At 40.0% G+C, this 16,758-nt stretch overlaps 1 protein-coding gene and 1 pseudogene across 5 annotated transcripts; one reads left to right on the forward strand and one right to left on the reverse strand.

The window, feature by feature from the left end:
* Positions 1-1,038: 1,038 nt before the first annotated feature.
* Positions 1,039-1,138, reverse strand: LOC131913908 (U6 spliceosomal RNA; annotated as a pseudogene).
* A 5,518-nt stretch (positions 1,139-6,656) lies between these two features.
* Lamtor3 (late endosomal/lysosomal adaptor, MAPK and MTOR activator 3) lies at positions 6,657-16,603 on the forward strand. Of its 5 annotated transcripts, none has more exons than XM_059266325.1 (7): positions 6,657-6,780; positions 6,990-7,035; positions 8,152-8,186; positions 13,118-13,176; positions 14,575-14,708; positions 15,153-15,216; positions 15,798-16,603. In XM_059266325.1, the coding sequence occupies exons 2-7, from the start codon at positions 7,027-7,029 to the stop codon at positions 15,869-15,871; spliced, it is 375 nt and encodes a 124-aa protein (XP_059122308.1). In that variant the 5' UTR covers positions 6,657-6,780; positions 6,990-7,026; the 3' UTR covers positions 15,872-16,603. The 5 variants fall into 5 exon arrangements, with proteins under 5 accessions (XP_059122308.1, XP_059122309.1, XP_059122310.1 ...); XM_059266326.1 differs by having other exon boundaries at positions 6,665-6,770; XM_059266327.1 differs by having other exon boundaries at positions 6,665-6,766.
* The last annotated feature ends 155 nt before the right edge of the window (positions 16,604-16,758 follow it).

A 16,758-nucleotide genomic window follows, 5' to 3' on the forward strand; every position in this document is an offset into this window, starting at 1 on the left:
AGGAAGTATTTTACTGCTGAGCCGTCCCACCAGCCCTCACATTCTACTTTATATCTTAATTTCATAGGCAGTGTCTTCAGAGAGACTTCATCTCTTCGTTATATAGCTTTTTATCCCTGGTAACTATGTTTAATTTTTTTTATTTTCTCCCTTCTTTTTTCAAAAACTGTGTTTTGTTAGCACATATTAATTACATATGACAATGGGTTTCATTGTGACATTTTCGTACACACATGTATAATACAGTCCATCATCTTCACGTCCTAGGACCCTCTCTTGTTCCCTCCTACTCCACTGATCCTCTTCCCTTCAGTCTTTTTGGTGGTGGTGGTGGTGGTGATGATTACGACGACCCAAAGAGTTTTCCTTATGGTTGAATGTAGGGCATAGGTGAGGAGTTATTAACAGGAACACAGGCTCATTACCAGTCCTGCAACCCTGAAGAAAATATCTCCCTCCCTCATCAACCACTAACTGCCTAGAGATGCTCAGGGTGGGGTGCAGCCTCGTGAGCACCCCCCCCGACACACACACACACAGCAGGATTTGGATGGGCCCAACCTTATAGAGACCATGTGCAGAATCACAGTGTGATGACTGTGTCATGGCCAGAAAGCAGTGTTCCACAACTTCACCACTTCTTGCATTATTTCCACCTCTGTTCTGTACTGTTCTCTGAGCCTCAGAGTGAGTAGTGTCGATGTCCCACTCAACGCTCAGCACTCAGTAGTCATGTCTTCCCATGACTGTGACCATTATGAGCCCCGAAGTTACTTCTGCCCATTACAAAAATAAGTTTCCCTGACAAAAGCCGCCTGTAGCACTCACCTACGGGCACAAAACATAACAACCAGCTTGTCATCTTTTTATTTGAACGGAAATCTGCAATTGCAAAGTTCTGTCTCCACTTTCGCGTGGTCTGTGATCCTCATGGTTTTACATTTGCTGGTCTTGACGTTCACTGGTCTTATTTACCACTTTTTCTTCAAAATAGTTCACTGTGCCTGTTTTTAGTTGCTATTTGCCTCTCATTGGATTAAAAAATATAGAAACTTCGTGAATTTCGTGTCATCCTTGCACAGGGGCCGTGTGAATCTCTGTATTGTTCTGCTGTTAGTACATTGCTGCAGAATGAGCATACATCATAGAATTTTAAGTATTTTCCTGAGCCTATAGAATAAGTCACTTAAAAAGTGTAGCATTCTAATTAACTTTGAAAGCTCATATCTATCAAGAAATTCGTAGAAACTGGAAGGAAAGTTTTTAAGCTATTTTTCCAGTTTTATTAGGAAATTTACATTAATGTGATCGGTATTTACATGAGCTAAACCTACGTGAATCCACTGTTACAGGATGGAGAAGATAGGTCAGGTTGTCAGATTGAGAGGAACTAACACAGCATAGAGTTGCACATGGCTTCGAACAGTATTGTTTCAGGTTTGTTGCTGCATCCCATCACATTTATGACATTTATGGGTTAGATTAAACAAAACTTGGAAACAGCTGTGGGCATGGTTGGCTGAGTGCCTGGTATCTTAAGCAATGTATAAAGTATATAAATAAAGACTGAATTCTTAATGATACCTGTATTGTGGAAAGAACTATAGTTAGTGGCTTTGAATTTAATTTCATGTGTATTTGGATGACTTGAACTGAAAGATTTTTGTGTTTGCTACCTACTCTTATGATGCAAATCCCAGTATTTTCCTGTCTTATAGCTACATGAAGTTTCTTAATTTCATTTGATCACTTTCATCTTTACCCAGTAGCTCTTTACCTTTGCATACTAATTAGGTTTCTAAATAAGTTTTTGGAAGTTTGGGAACAGTAGTTATATTTATTAGTAATTGACGTTTTATCCCTTTAGACATAGAGAAGCACACATATACATACATACATACATAAACACACACACACACACACACACACACACACACACACACACACACACACACACTCTTTAGGAGGAAAGAAAACAGCATTTTTCCTCCTTTCGAGTCCCTTCTTCCTGAATACACTGACATTAGTTATTTAGTCATCTTGAAGTCTTAGGATTTTTTTTTTTTATCAAATAGGTTAATTGAACACAGAGAAATTTCAAGTTTTCCATCTAATAAGTGAAAACAACATTTTGAGACCTAACATTTGAGTGCATTTTGAGACGTATGCATTTGAGTGCATAATCATTTCATAACCACTACATGCTTATTTATGATTTTCAAATAATCAGTAAGGAAAATCAAGGTCCTTACAGTATAAAGGGTGTTTGTGTGTGTGTGTGTGTGTGTGTGTGTGTGTGTGTGTGTATGTGTAAGTGCTCTGTTTTGTGTCAGCTCAGGTGTTTCCAAGAACAGGAATGTGGAGTGCTAGCCCTTAACTTCAAATGCACTTTTATGCTTAATTTTTCTTGCTGTTCAAACTTTTACACTAATATGTAAAATAAAAAGAGTTTTTACTCTCCTTATCTTTATTCGTAATATTGGAAATGCAGCTATTTAGCACATGGTACAGTTGTTGCTGCGTTCTGAGATACTTAGTTTTAAAAACTCCCACTTTTTAAAGCAGTGAACTATTGATTGGTGGGCCAGAGGGCCACAAGACCATCTTTTCAATCTGACAGGTGTTGTAACCAAGAATCAAATGGTTTAAAGAAGAATGAGTATCTCTGCTTAGCTTCTCCACTGTGATGCTCGAGCTTAGTCCTGGATGTCTTGCTAGCCATCTGTTTATTGAGTGAGGCAAACTGAAAAGAAACCCATAACATTTTTTATTATCTGTATAGGAAAATTATGAAAATGAATTTTAATCATGAGATAGCTAAAAATCCTTGTTTAGTAGCCATATCAGAGTCGGTAAAATCCTTAAAATTCTCTGTAAACCAATGAAAATAAAAGAATAGCCTGACAATAACCTCCATGTTTTGTTTTTTTCTAAAATCCACTTTTCCATTACAAATAGAAGTCAGGCATGGTAGCTCACACATGTTCTCCCAACACTTAGGAGACCAAGTGAGGCAGGGGGATTATAGATTTGAGGCTAGCCTGGGTACCTTGTAAGACTGTCTCAACTACAATAAAAAATGAAAACAAAAGCAGATAGAACCAGGTTATTCAAGCAATCCTTGCACAACCTTTAATAATCTGGTAGGCTTCACAGTCCTGAATCCAGGTTCCCATTTTAGTTTCAATTCTCTAACACAGATACTTTCATATCAATGGAAACATTTTCTTCCTCAAAGCAGTTATTCAAAACATGCTCCTTATATTAAGGATTATGTAACCACATTTTTGTAAATGCCCCCATGTAACTTTTTCCTATTATGTGATTCTTTTTCAATTAATTTGATCTTCTGCTGGTGTAGGGGCCAATAGTTTTGTGAATATTCTGTGGATGTGTCCATGTATAAGTGTATATATATAAATGTATATATTTTCCAGCTAATACCTCAGATATGTGATTGTTTAATAAATACCATACTGTTTGCACAGAGCAGGGCTTCCATTAGCAGTAGGTATTCTTGTTTCAGAGTTTGACCATTAGTCAATAGAATTGCATTGGTGTGAAATCTTTCAGTTGATTTCCATGTTTTAATGCAGATTTCCTCTTACAAGGCCCATGTGTCAAGTAAAATTGTATCTTTCTGAGTCTGGTAATCCAGAAGTGGTTCTTGAAGTGTCCTGGTTTAATAAGTTATTAAAACTTGGGGTGACTGGTTGCTGAGATATTTAGTAACTGTATAAAGGCAACAGACACCTGCTGGAAATGCCAGCAAGTCCTGCTGGTTTCATCCCAAGATTCTACTTAGCCTTTCAATGGCACCGTTAACATGGGAAGGACTTTTGAGTGACACTGTAGCATTTTCATCATTACCTTCAAAATGAATTGTGTCTGAGTTGGGTGACAACCGTGAGGAAGAAGCAGCTGGTGTTTATAATTTATTTATATTAAATGTGAGTCATTCCTGCTTTGGTTTTGGTTTTTAGATTGCTATGTGAGACTTTCCATGTAAAGTTTTAGTTTGTTTGTTTTTAAAGCTGCAGGTAATTTCCAAGGTGTGATACAGATTTTCAGGTCTGGTGAGATTTTAATGGAAGCCTTGTGTTAGTAAAATGAAGTGCTATTGGTAAAGGAGATCTTCATAGTGCATTCAAGATCACATAATTAGGTTTAAAAGTAAAAGGTCTGATTTGTAAAAATTTAATGTTATATCAGACTTATATAAGATTTCCTGTGAGAACTCTTAAGCTGCTTTTGATTTTTAATGAATGTTGTAATGAATGATTTATGAATTTTTGTCTTTCAGTCTCTGTAATTTATCTCAACATATTAATAAAAAGAAGGGATGTTCTCACCATAAAAGGCTTGTCTTCATTATATTTTATCCTTTTGTTTTTTGAGACAGTCTCACTCTGTAGCTCTTGCCGTCCTGGAACTCATTATGTAGACCAGTTTGGCCTCACACTCACAGAGATCCACATTCCTCTGCCTCCCAAGTGCTGGGATCAAAGGAGTGTGCCACCATGCCTGGCATATTTTGTACTCTTTATACGGCTCATTCTTTCATTCGCTCAACCATCCAGTAAATGTATGAATCCCTGCTATGTCACAGATAGTGAGCTAAGAGAGCTGAGAATTAGTCACTGATCAAGAAAAAGCTCAGTGTCAATTTAATCAAGAAAATATTGTCAAGAAAATAAATCTAGTTTTCACTTTGATACATGTGAGAAGATCACAAAGTACAATGAGAACATTTATCTAGAATACCTAAACTATTCTGGAAAGGTCCAGGAAGATTTCACTGAGAAAGTAAACTTAGGTTAAAATCCAAAAGATGAAAAAAGAGTGAGGTGAAATTCTAGAGAAAAACTTCATGCAGTGTGAGCCAACTGATGTTATTATGAAAATGTTAGGATTCACAGCAGCTGAAGTTGCTTGCACATGATCAATCCAGTCAGCACTCTAGCATGGAGTGGGGAGGGGGTTCATGGGCCCTACCCATAACTCAGGAGCTATAGACAGTTGATGGCTTCTGAGAGAGGGAGTGTCACTTTTCTTTAATAGTGGTCCCTGGGGGGTTGACCACGCTGTATTGACTAGTCCCACAGGCCCAGGAGTATATGAGCAGCACAAACTGCACTTGATGGTTATTGGGGGGTGGGGGAGGACACAAAGTTTGGAGGGTACAGACATGGGGGTGGACCTATGATTCCAATACAACGAGAAGGAGAAGCAGGCTCACGGGTGTTTTGAGAGCTTCTGAGTTGGAGCAGAGAGTGAGACAGGAAAGAATAGTTTCAACTTTCAGTAAGCAAGAGAAAATGAAGACAGAACATTTGAAAAGTGTACGTTCAGAACAAATTCATTATGGAATGAGTAAAACTGCAAAATAATAATAATATTATAATAAAAATAAAAGTGCCATCACTTGAAGAACTAGGAGACCAGAGAGACTGGGGACCTGAATCATGTTATGCAGTATTCCACAGGTAAGAAATTGGGTTGGGTGTGTTGACCAGCCCTTTATTTAGTCCCAGTACTCTGGACAAAGGCAGGTAGATTTCTGTGAGGTTGAGGCCAGCTTGATCTACACAGCAAATTCTAGGCCAGCCAGATATACAGTGAGACCCTATCACAAAATAATAATAATAATTTTTAATTGAAGTATTTCAATAATGAAAAGGGGAAGTGACTTTTAAGAGTGTCCCTTTCAATTTCTCATGTCACTTGTAACAATCTCATGACTAGGAAGGGGTCATTTGTTGAGCTGAATAGTTAACAGTTTCATCCTCTCAGACAACATTTCCACTATGTCTGAGTGTTCGCGCCCCTACTTTTAGGGATTGGAAACGAAGGTTAGGTATGTGTTCCCATACATCTTACTTATTTTCAAGGTACACGACTGTTAAGAATACACGAGGTAAGAGAAAATCTGAAGCAAAAGCCATCAACTTCAAATTTCCTGAGAAGATCAGGCAGTCGGCCACGGGGTCATGACTTTGATCCCAGGCGATTTCCATTTGTCTCTCTCTGGGTTTCTACAGAAGTCCATTAAGCTAACCTTAGTGCAGTCCTTTACCACAAAGAATCACTAAAGCGTCAATACTGAGAAACATTGGGCCAAAGCAATTGGAGAGCCCTCCTTTTTGCTAGCATACTAGTCTTCCCCGTAGGCTTTCTTGAATGTACAAACACCAAACCAAAGAAACAGTTTTTAAAAGACAACCAGTGCAGATCCAGAGCCAAAGAGGCAGCCCAGTACGTGCATGTTTAAAACAGACTTGACAAACATGAGCCCACCGCCCACGGCTCCTGAAGGACTCTAGGTGAAAACTCAAGTGAAGAGCACGTAGGAAACCGGCGAGACATGAAAATGGGGTCATCTAGGGACCTGGGACTTCTAACAAGTAGGCTATTCAGTTCGTGCTCCTCAAATGTCTTCATTCATGAGTAAAGATTTAAGATAATCGGTCTGGAAAAGGCGTATGCATACTCTGCAGAGGAACCTCTTCCACTGAAGGTGTGTTGGGTGGAAATGTGGGCGCAGGGACCTCAGGTGCAAGTCCAGCGGCTCTGGGCGCAGCGCGCAGGCGCAGTTTCCGCAGGGCCTCCCCGGAACTTCCGAATCCTCGGTCGCCGAGGGTGCAGCAAGTTCTTCCTGGAGCGCCGCGGAGGTCACGAGTCATGTGACAGAGGCTTGACAGGCGGCTTCCGAGAGGCGACTGAACTGCGGGGACACCCGGGCAGGTCGCCCCAGGCTGGAGCGCGCGTGGGTCTGCAGAGGTCGCCCCCTCTCTCGGCGCGGGGCCAGGGTGGGTGGGCGGAGGGGGGCCGTCGGGGCTGGCCACCCGGCGGGGTTTGAGGGACCTCCGGACGAGCCCCAGAACTGCGGCGTCTCGCCGGCCTCGGGCGAGGGTGGATCTCGTGATGCGGGGTCTGGGGAGGGTCCTAAGCCCGGGGTGCTGGGAGAGTCACCGAAGTTTCTCTTCCAGGCGTGGAGATTGATCCTGCGGGAGAAAGGGGTTCATCATGGCGGATGTGAGTTGACACCCCTTCCCAATCGAAAGGGGAGGTGGGAGGTTTGCATGAGGCTACTGCGTGGTGAGAGGTAGAAATTTGTTTCGTCCTTAGCCCCGCCCCTCTTCCCGGATCTGCTGTAGGGGATTGATAGGAGAGTGGACTTGCAGGGTCCTGAGTTTCTATCAGGGATGGTTGTGGTGGGCCACTAAGGTACCTTAGACTGAGAGAACTGTATTCATCCCACCTCCCAGTCCTATTGAATCCTACGAGAACTCGGTGTAGTTAACATTTGAAGTTCTAAAGGATGATTTCCTGCCTTTCCCTGAGTCAGTACCTGTTCCGTAGGACAGTGCTCTGATTCCTTTTTCACTAAGTGCTCACGATGTCTCTAGTTCATTGTTGCAATCTAAAAGGATTTCTAACGGGTGCCCCTTTTGCAACCTATGTTCCGTTTTTGTGTGAATATTTAAGACGGGAGCAAAAGTAAGTTCGTGGTGGTGACATGGAATAAGATACTCGTTCAGGTTTGGAGATGAAGGTTCAAAACAGCACGCATTTAGGGTGGAGCTCATAATTGATACTTGAATTGTCAGTGAATGTTTCCAGATGAGTTTGTAATGAGACAAGATCGCCTTCTGTTCTCTTAGTCTGAACTATGTTCCATGTTAAATACATCTCATTGTCATTATCTTTGGTCAAGAAACTGAATACTAGAGTAGTTTATCTAACTGACTTTGGATCATTAAAAACGGTCGTGAAAAATCTGTAAGGACATGGGAAGAAGTTTATAGACTGTACCCAAGTGAATACAGTATTATCAGGATGTAAATGATTATGAAACAACGTGATCTTGTTTTACAGCAAATGTATATTTGTGTTTCCCTATTCCAGGTACACTAACATACACCTTACTAAAATTTTATAGCATTCTTATGATGTAGGGTCTATGATTATCCCTGCATACATATAATGAAACTGAGGCCTAAAAAAAGGTTAGTTAACCTCTTCCAAGTTATGCAAGTAAAAGATGAAACACCAATTAAAAATGATGACTTCACATTCTTTAAAGGGGGATAGGGACAGGGCTAGAAAAGCATACCATAATATGATTTTTAAAAAATTATTCTCTTTCAGGATCTAAAGCGATTCCTGTACAAAAAGTTGCCAAGGTAAGAAAATACTAATTTGTTACTGAATGCATCCTGTGTAACATTCATCTTACAAAGTATTCTGTTTCACCTTTTTAGATAAGTATTTTATATGTGTCGTGGTAATTATTTCCCACACTTAAATTCATAACTAACCCCAAGTATTATAAGTAGTGACTTGAGTTTGTGGATAGATAACATAAAACTAGAGCTGTCACATGACTTGTTTATGTTCAATAGGAAATAGGTGCTGGAGCCCAGGACTTAGATTTCTTGCCACTTTCAAGTTTTTTAAAACACATTATGATAGTTGTTTATTGGATTATAGTTTAAAGTTCTTAAGTAAATTTAAGAAAAAAAATTAAGAAGTTGCCATTATGTTTAATGTTATTATTAGGACCTCATTGCTGAGTCAACATAGTCGAAAAATACTAGGCTTGGACAAGGGTTCATACTTAAAACCTCAGCCTGCCTCTGTCTCCACACTGGGCTTTTGATGTGCCGTTGTACAAGGCTTAGGTGTTAAGATTACGCACTTCTTTTTACATAGTTTACTAATCCAGGGGCCTTTCTCACTTGAACTCATTAAAAGTTACCTTAGTTTAGTGTTTAAAAAAAGTTGACGAGCGCCTCTTTTGTCTGCATTCACAACTGTTTACAAGTAACTCACAATTTGTGATCGTCCAGGATGAGACAGGAGGGAGGGGAAGAGTGGCTTTGGTCCTGGGTTTTCACATTCCTGAACAAAACAGTCAGATTGGACTGAACAGTCTTTGAGACAGTCTAGCAGAATACTCTATGAAACCCTTTTTCTTATCTCCCAATCTAAAGTATGAGTGGTTGTGGGTGGATATCAGTTATCTCTGTAGGTTGGAAGAATGAACGTTCCTTTGGACTCTTGAGTTGTTGTTGTGTTCACATAGTAGCTTACGCTTTACTCTGATTACAGATCAGTGCAAATTAATGGCAGTGTGTTCTGGTTTTGATTTATATGTTGTATTTTTCTTATGTATTCATGAAGGAAATAATATTGGTATGTTAAATGAAATAATGGGAAATCTTTAAATTAATTTTAATATTCTTCCTCTGAATAAAATGGCAAATTATAGAGACTAGCTGCAGGTTCTTTTTCACACAAATGGGCATGACAGTAGTTATAGCTTCGCACGCTAATGCATGGCAACAGAACCAGTGGTACAGGCTAAAGCCATGCAGGGGAACTTTAGTGAACAGTGGGAGAAATAATAGTTGCTTTGTGACCTTATTACTTTTTAAAACTTTAAAACTTTTCTTATTGTTGCTTACAAATGTTTTTGGGAATATGGACTGTCCTCATTTGCTTTTATTGTTGTGATAAAACACTAACTAAGAGGAACATGGGGAGAAAGGGTTTATCTCATCTTACAGATTATAGTTCATCATGAAAAGTCAGGGCAGGAACTGAAAGCCGTGGAAGAATGCTTCTTATTCATGGCTTGCTGAGATTGCTTTTTTATATAACTCAGCACCACCTGCCCTGGGGTGGTACCGCCCTCATCAGCCATCAATCAAGAAAATGCCCTGCACTTAACCTACAGGCCAGTCCAGTGCAGGAGGCATGCTCTTAGTTGAGGTTTCCTCTTCCCAGATGACTCTACCTTGACAAAAAACTTGACAAAAAACTAACCAGTACACAGATAAATTCACTAACTAGTATTTGCTTATTGTACTAAAACATTAAAATCAATGTGAAAGTGAGCTGGGCATGGTGGATAGGCCTGTAATCCCAGCATTTGGAAGGTGACGGAAGTTGAGATTCTGTCTCAACCACAAGGATGCTTAGATGGCTCAGCAGGTGAAGGTACTTGCTGTAAAGCCTGATGTGGGTGTTGTGACATGCACAGTTGAAGTATAGAACTGACTCCTACACATTGACTTCTGACCACATGCTTGCACACATACAATAAATAAAAATATTAAGATCGCAGCTAAAAAGCGAAAGAAACCTTGAGTGTTTTTATCAAGAGTCGTTTCAAGGTGTCTCTTTCTTTCATTTGCCTTCAGACCAGGAACAGGCATCTTTTCTGTTCTGTGCTTCCTCTTGGATCAGCTCTCCATCGGTCCCGCTTTGTGTGTCCCATGCTGTGGAACCCCTGAGCTTCCCTTTGATGTTGGTGTGTTTGTGGTGATGTTTTCATCCAACTGCTTTCCTTATTCATGTCAGCAAGTTCACCTCCGCTGAGGACCCCAGTTTCCTAGCTGAGCAGCTTTAATGGTTGGAAGTAAATGTTTGTTTTCTTTTTGAATTCTGACAATTTATTTACCTTTTAACTAAACAGAAATCACATATGGTAAGGCTCTTACAAGAGATTTATGCAGTTTAAGAATATCGTAAAGGGCTGGGAATGTGTCTCAGTGATAGAATATTTGTCTCGAACTCAGAAGGCCCCAGGTTCAATCTGCAGCACTTCAAAGGGGCAGAAGAGTATCTGCCATAACACAGTGGCAGGGGAGGGATTCACGTCACCCTTTTCAGAAGGACTGAGTCCACTTTCATTCATATTTGCAGATCATTTCTTGAAAACAGGCTTATTACACCTTAAAGAACAGAAAGAACAAGGAAACAATCGGGTTGTGAACACTTGGATTTGATGCTGGAAGCGTGGGGTTGGTGGGGTTCATGCATTTTTGTTGTTTTTGTTTATTTTTTAAATTGTATTTATGTGTGTGGATGTTTTATGTGTATATATGCCTATGCATCGTATGTGTGGCTGGTGTCTGTGGAGGTCAGGGAGGATGTCAGGTCATCTGGGACTGGAGTTACAGGTGGTTGTGAGCTGACATGTGAATGTGGTGTCTGTGGAGGTCAGGGAGGATGTCAGGTCATCTGGGACTGGAGTTACAGGTGGTTGTGAGCTGACATGTGAATGCTGGGAATTGAACCTGAGTTTTTTAAAACCCAATCCTCTCAACCACTGAGCCATCTCTCCAGCTTCCTGGGTTCATGGTTTTAACTGCTTTATTTCTATACTTCTCAACAAAGTCAGACCAGTTCCAGGTATCAATAAAATACGTTTTTAATTCTCTGTTAAATCTTGTTCTTGGGTCTGTATTTTAAAATCTAGTTGCCTGCCACCCCCGCCCCCCCCCACATACATCTCAGGCTTTCCATGTTTTAAAACAGCCAGTGACAGCCAGGTGGCCGTGGTGCACGCCTTTAATCCCAGCACTTGGGAGGCAGAGCCAGGCGGATATCTGTGAATTAGAGGCCAGCCTGGTCTACAGAGCGAGATCCAGGACAGATGCCAAAACTACACAGAGAAACCCTATCTCGAAAAAACAAACAAACAAACAAACAAACAAAAACAGCCAATGTTTCGTAATTATATGAAAAACAGTTTGGTTGATGCCTTTTGTAGGAGGATTGCTGGGGGGTGGGGCGGGGGGAGACTGTTAGGGGCTGAGTTCAGGGCTTTATGTGTGCTCTGCAAACACCCAGCCACACCATCAGCCCCGGTGTTCTGTCCTTAATACTAATGGAATTTTTAGAAGGAAGGTAGTTATTTTAGTAAGCTTTAGATTTTTTGCCCATTAATAAAATTTATTTCTTATGAATGTGTCTGTTGATAGCCCAAAAATTACTTAGTAAAATCTCTTCAGATCACTCTTGATCTGTTGTGTGCAGAAACAGAAGAACTTCTCGGTTTGTGACCTCTCAAAAGGATTTCTAAAAAGGAGTGCTTTAAGAATGTAGCTGTTCTACATTCTTAGGCTTGTGTCTCTGTGGACTTGTAATCCAATAAGAAGAATACCCTACTTTTTACCTCCTCTCTTCGTGCATTAGCTACTGTGGAAATTAATTACTGTGGAAATCAGAAAAACCTGTGGTGTTCAGATTTTTCTAAACATTTTAAATAACATAGTAAGCATCGTGTTTTTTAAAAAATAATTTATTTTTATTTTATGAACATTGGTGTTTTGTCTGCATGTATGTCTGTGTGAGGGTGTCGGATCTCCTGGAACAAGAGGTCCAAACAATTGTTGTGAGCTACTGTGTGGGTGCTGGGAATTGAACCTGGGTCCTCTGGAACAGTAACCAGTGTTCTCAACCGCTGCAGCGTTTCTCCAGCCCTGAGCATCTGTCTTTGAATTTGATGTTTTCTCAGTAGACAGTCTGTTCATACAGTTCAGAAGCTTCCTTTGCTGTCGGGCAGTCATGTAGTTCTGCTGCTAGAAGCATCTGCTGACAGAGATATTTGTGTACTTACAAACAGACACGGGTATGAGTGCACACGTGTACACGCTTGTGTGTAGGCAATACACAACACACACAAGGCTTGCTTACACATTGTGTTCCATAATTTGTTGCTTCAGTTACATTTTGCAAAGCGAGTTTCTTTTTCACTTGAGAATATAACTTTGAGGGGCTGGAGAGATGGTCAGTAATTAAGAGCACTTGCTACTCTTGCAAAATGTGGAGCCTGGTTCAGTTCCCAACACCCCCACTGGTGTCTGACAACTGCCTGTAGCTCCAGTTCCAGGGAATTTGATGTTCTCTTCTGCCTTTGGAAGGAACCTTCATGCGTGTTGTAGATATACGGTTAGGCACACAGATTAAAAAAAAAATCAATGAGAATATACAGCTCAGTGAGTAGAGACTTAATGTGCAAGTGTAAAGACCCAAGTCTGGGTCCTCAGAACTTGCCTGAAGTCAGTGCTCCTATAGTGAAATGGGAGAATCCCCGGAAGGTCATGGCCAGCTAGTCTGGCGTATGCCGTGGCAGACTAGAGACCTGGGGCTGTCAGCTTACCTCCACGTGCACACTGTGTCATTTTCTCTCTCTGTCTCTGTCTCTCTCTTTCTCACACACACACGTACACACACACACACACTTGAGAATTATCATGAGTCTGAGGTACATATTTGTAGACATCGCAATGATTTTGTAATACTGAACTTTGTTTTCTTGTAGCGTTGAAGGGCTCCATGCAATCGTTGTATCAGATAGAGACGGGGTGCCTGTTATTAAAGGTAAAACTGAGTACTTCATGCATATGGCGTGTTGACTTTTGACAGAAAAGTTTTCTATTAAATAATTAAAAATATATAAAGCTTATTTCAACAAATTTGAAAGACTGTTTTAGTTTTTTGAGGAAGTATATGCTTTTGTCTGTTGGAGACTAGGTATGGAACCTGTAGTGAGTTACATGTCAGCTGGACCATGTTAACATCTAAAATTGCAGCATGCATTTACCATAGGCCCAGTTTTTTATTGAAGATGCTTATGATATAATGCAAACCATTAAATATATCTTCAGTATTGGAAGAGAGTTTTGCAAGCAGACGGGCAGTCAGTCCCTGAACCACATCACTAGTTCAGCCTGATGGCTTTTTAATCTTAAGTGGATTTTTGCTTCTTTACTAGAAATACATTTTTTAAAAACTTTAGTGTCATAATTACTTTATTAATTCTTGAGAAGTTGATGCATGCATACAAGTGTTTTTTTTTTATCATATCCTCCTAACATGATTTTGGCTGATTCTTGGCTTTTTTTAAACATGCATTTGCTATAACAAAGTTAGTGTGAACTCAGATTGTTTACTCTTTGTATCTTCTGGCATGATCAAAGTGGATGTTGCTAGTTTCACATACCAAAGATTAAAGATTAAACAATGTCTTATGCATTTGGTTTATAATTTCTTTTCCACATGAGGACAGACATATCAGATAATTTTGCATGTTAAGATTAAAACATGCTTTAGAGGTCACCTGAGTAGTTCTTCCATTTTATACATTAACATGATCAAGTACAGAGAGGACACTGCCTGTCCAGAGCTGTGCATTGAGTTGGTGACAGTTGGTGACAAGACATAAGAGTCCATTGTTGATCTGTCACCTACCACACAGCATGGGTGGCTATGGGCGGGTCACCTGCTTTTTCTTACCTCCATAAAGAGGACTCAGGTGATTCTCCAGCCCTAATGTTCTTACACAGAGCTCTGTGAAATCTGAAGCTACACACTTAATTTGTGCAGCTAACACTAGTCCGGCCTTTAATGAGTGAGAGGAACATGAAGCAGGCAGCCAGCTGTAGGGCTGTGAGCTTGTATGAGAGACCATGCTTCTGGTGGTTTTATGGGAGCGAACGATTTTGTAGCTTTTTCCATTTTAGTCTAGCATATTCTCAGAATATTCACTTTATTGCATGTAAGTCAGCATATCTTCCCTGAATTATGATTACTGAACTTGTGATTAAGTAATTTTCCCACCTGAATTCATGAGACCCGGGTAGCAGTAGTAGTAAGGTTTTCAACACTATAAATATACCTTTGTGCCTAGGTTTTTATGGGTTTAAGCTTTTTTTGAAAATGGCTGTTAAACTCTTCCCATGATACTCTGCATAATTTTTATTAATTACTCATCCCTAGTGGCTAACGACAGTGCTCCAGAGCATGCCCTGAGGCCTGGCTTCTTGTCCACTTTTGCCCTCGCAACAGACCAAGGCAGCAAACTCGGACTTTCAAAAAATAAAAGTATCATCTGTTACTACAATACCTACCAGGTTGGTATATTCAGTATATAGCTACCAAATGCTTACTACTTTCACCTATCATTTTTATATCTTTTGTATAAACTGTTTTTAGTATAAGTCTAAATTTTAGTATGAGGGAGATAGAATTTAAAAAAAATTAACCTTCAAAGTACTTATGTTAAAACTAGTCTATTTGATGTTTTCATGTCAGGAAATGATTATTATGGAAAAGTACTTACAACTTTAACAATAAAGAGCTTGTTATCCTATGAAGTGTGTGTTAGATCACTTTTAACTCCAGTAGATGGTGCCGTTAGCTTACACAGCTCTGATGCCTCAACACAGTTCCTCTGTTGTGACAGGTAAAGACTTGCCTTGAAAGTTCATGCTCAGCTGTTTAAGTTGATGTTTCAACTGAATCTTAACTGTGTTTTCACCATGCAACACACTGTTTAGATCTTATTTTCCTTTTAGGTGGTTCAGTTCAATCGTTTGCCTCTGGTGGTGAGTTTCATAGCCAGCAGTAATGCCAACACAGGTATGTTAGCAGTCCTGCAGATGCAGATTTTACTTCCTTATAGGACTGTGCTTGTAGCTGGCACGGTGGCACATGCAGCACGGTGGACTCGGAATGATGGACGTGTCATGAGAAACCCTGCATTTGTGGTTCAGCCCCACCGTCACTTTCTTGATTCCTAGTTCCCATGTCCGCATAACGGGGCCTTTTCCATCTTACAGAGTCGTTTTCAGGTGCAGATGAGATGGCGTAAGAGATTGGGTTTTTTTGCAGTAGAAGCTAGTCAGTTCAGTGTTGCATTTTGTATGCTATCTCTTGCTCACATTAAAACAGCCTACGAAAATGAAAGGTTACAGGACAGAAACAGAATACATCTTGGATGCTAACAATGACTTAATTCTATAGACCCATCAGTTAAATTGCAGTTTGAAGATTGTAAATGCTTGTACACAAGTTGAGTATGATTGAGATTTAGAGATAGTTTCTTTTCTGTCGGCTGTAGTGAAATACCCCAACAAAAGAACATTAGGAGAAAGGGTTTATTTCAGCTCAGAGTTCATAAGAAACATTTTCTAACATCTCATTTTTTAAATCTCTTTTAGGACTAATTGTCAGCCTTGAAAAGGAACTGGCTCCATTATTTGAAGAACTGATAAAAGTTGTGGAAGTGTCTTAATCCAACAGTGCTTTTGATGTGTACCTTGTCTTCATTGCAAAAACACTGCACCAGTCCAGCAATCGTTAGACCACAGTAATACTTGTATCTCTGTATTCAAAGGGCCGCTTTTCCACCTTACACTAAAGAAGAGCCTACAGCTATAATTTATAGACAGATCAATTGTTATATTTATGTGTATAAAGTCTTTTCTTACTTAGTGAGATCTGGGAACGCCACAAAAATGGTTTATTCTAGTGCAGCTCCCATGGAGTTAGTGTGGATGCCTGCTGACGAGTGGTCTTCTCTGCAGTGCGTCGGGATCAGGGTGGAACACTGACGCTCTGGAGCCAGCAAGCACACCTGCTGTATGCACAGTGCTCCTCTGCACATGCCACAGAGACCCTTTTACTGAGGAGAATAATGAGGACATATTTTTCTTAAGATTGTATTTTATTTCTTTGCATTGAGTGTGAGGAAGATGAATGGCTTAGTAAAAATAATAAAGTAAGTACAATCTCTAACTTTCCTCTGTATATGATCTCGGTGTAGATGAGTATTACTAATGGATTTGATTCTTCTTCGAGGGTGCTGCTCTTCAGTGAGAACGAAAATCACTGCTTTTGATTTCTCTTCTCTTTCTGTAACAGTGCTTTAATTATTGTGTTCTCTGTACATTGGAAATGCCATGTGACTGAGTTCTTCTCCACTATCAGTATGTATATAAAAATGACAGTATAGCCACTTTTTCATACACAAATATAAATAAAATAGTATTTTTAAAAATACAGAATGAGCTTTGTATAGGCCTCTTTTTTCAGACCTTCAAAACTGTAATGGACTTAATTCTGGCCTTCAGCCACGTGAATAAGCAGTGAATGCTTCTTGTAGGGATTGTATTAGAGATT

The sequence above is a fragment of the Peromyscus eremicus genome, chromosome 6 (assembly GCF_949786415.1).
Source record: "Peromyscus eremicus chromosome 6, PerEre_H2_v1, whole genome shotgun sequence".
NCBI classification, from domain to species: Eukaryota; Metazoa; Chordata; class Mammalia; order Rodentia; family Cricetidae; genus Peromyscus; species Peromyscus eremicus.

Bases quoted from the DNA above. Each gene is read 5' to 3' on its own strand.
- Lamtor3 (XM_059266325.1), top strand. The intron at 13,177-14,574 runs GTAAAACTGAGT...ACTCATCCCTAG, and splicing joins CGGGGTGCCTGTTATTAAAG to TGGCTAACGACAGTGCTCCA. The intron at 15,217-15,797 runs GTATGTTAGCAG...AATCTCTTTTAG, and splicing joins CAGCAGTAATGCCAACACAG to GACTAATTGTCAGCCTTGAA.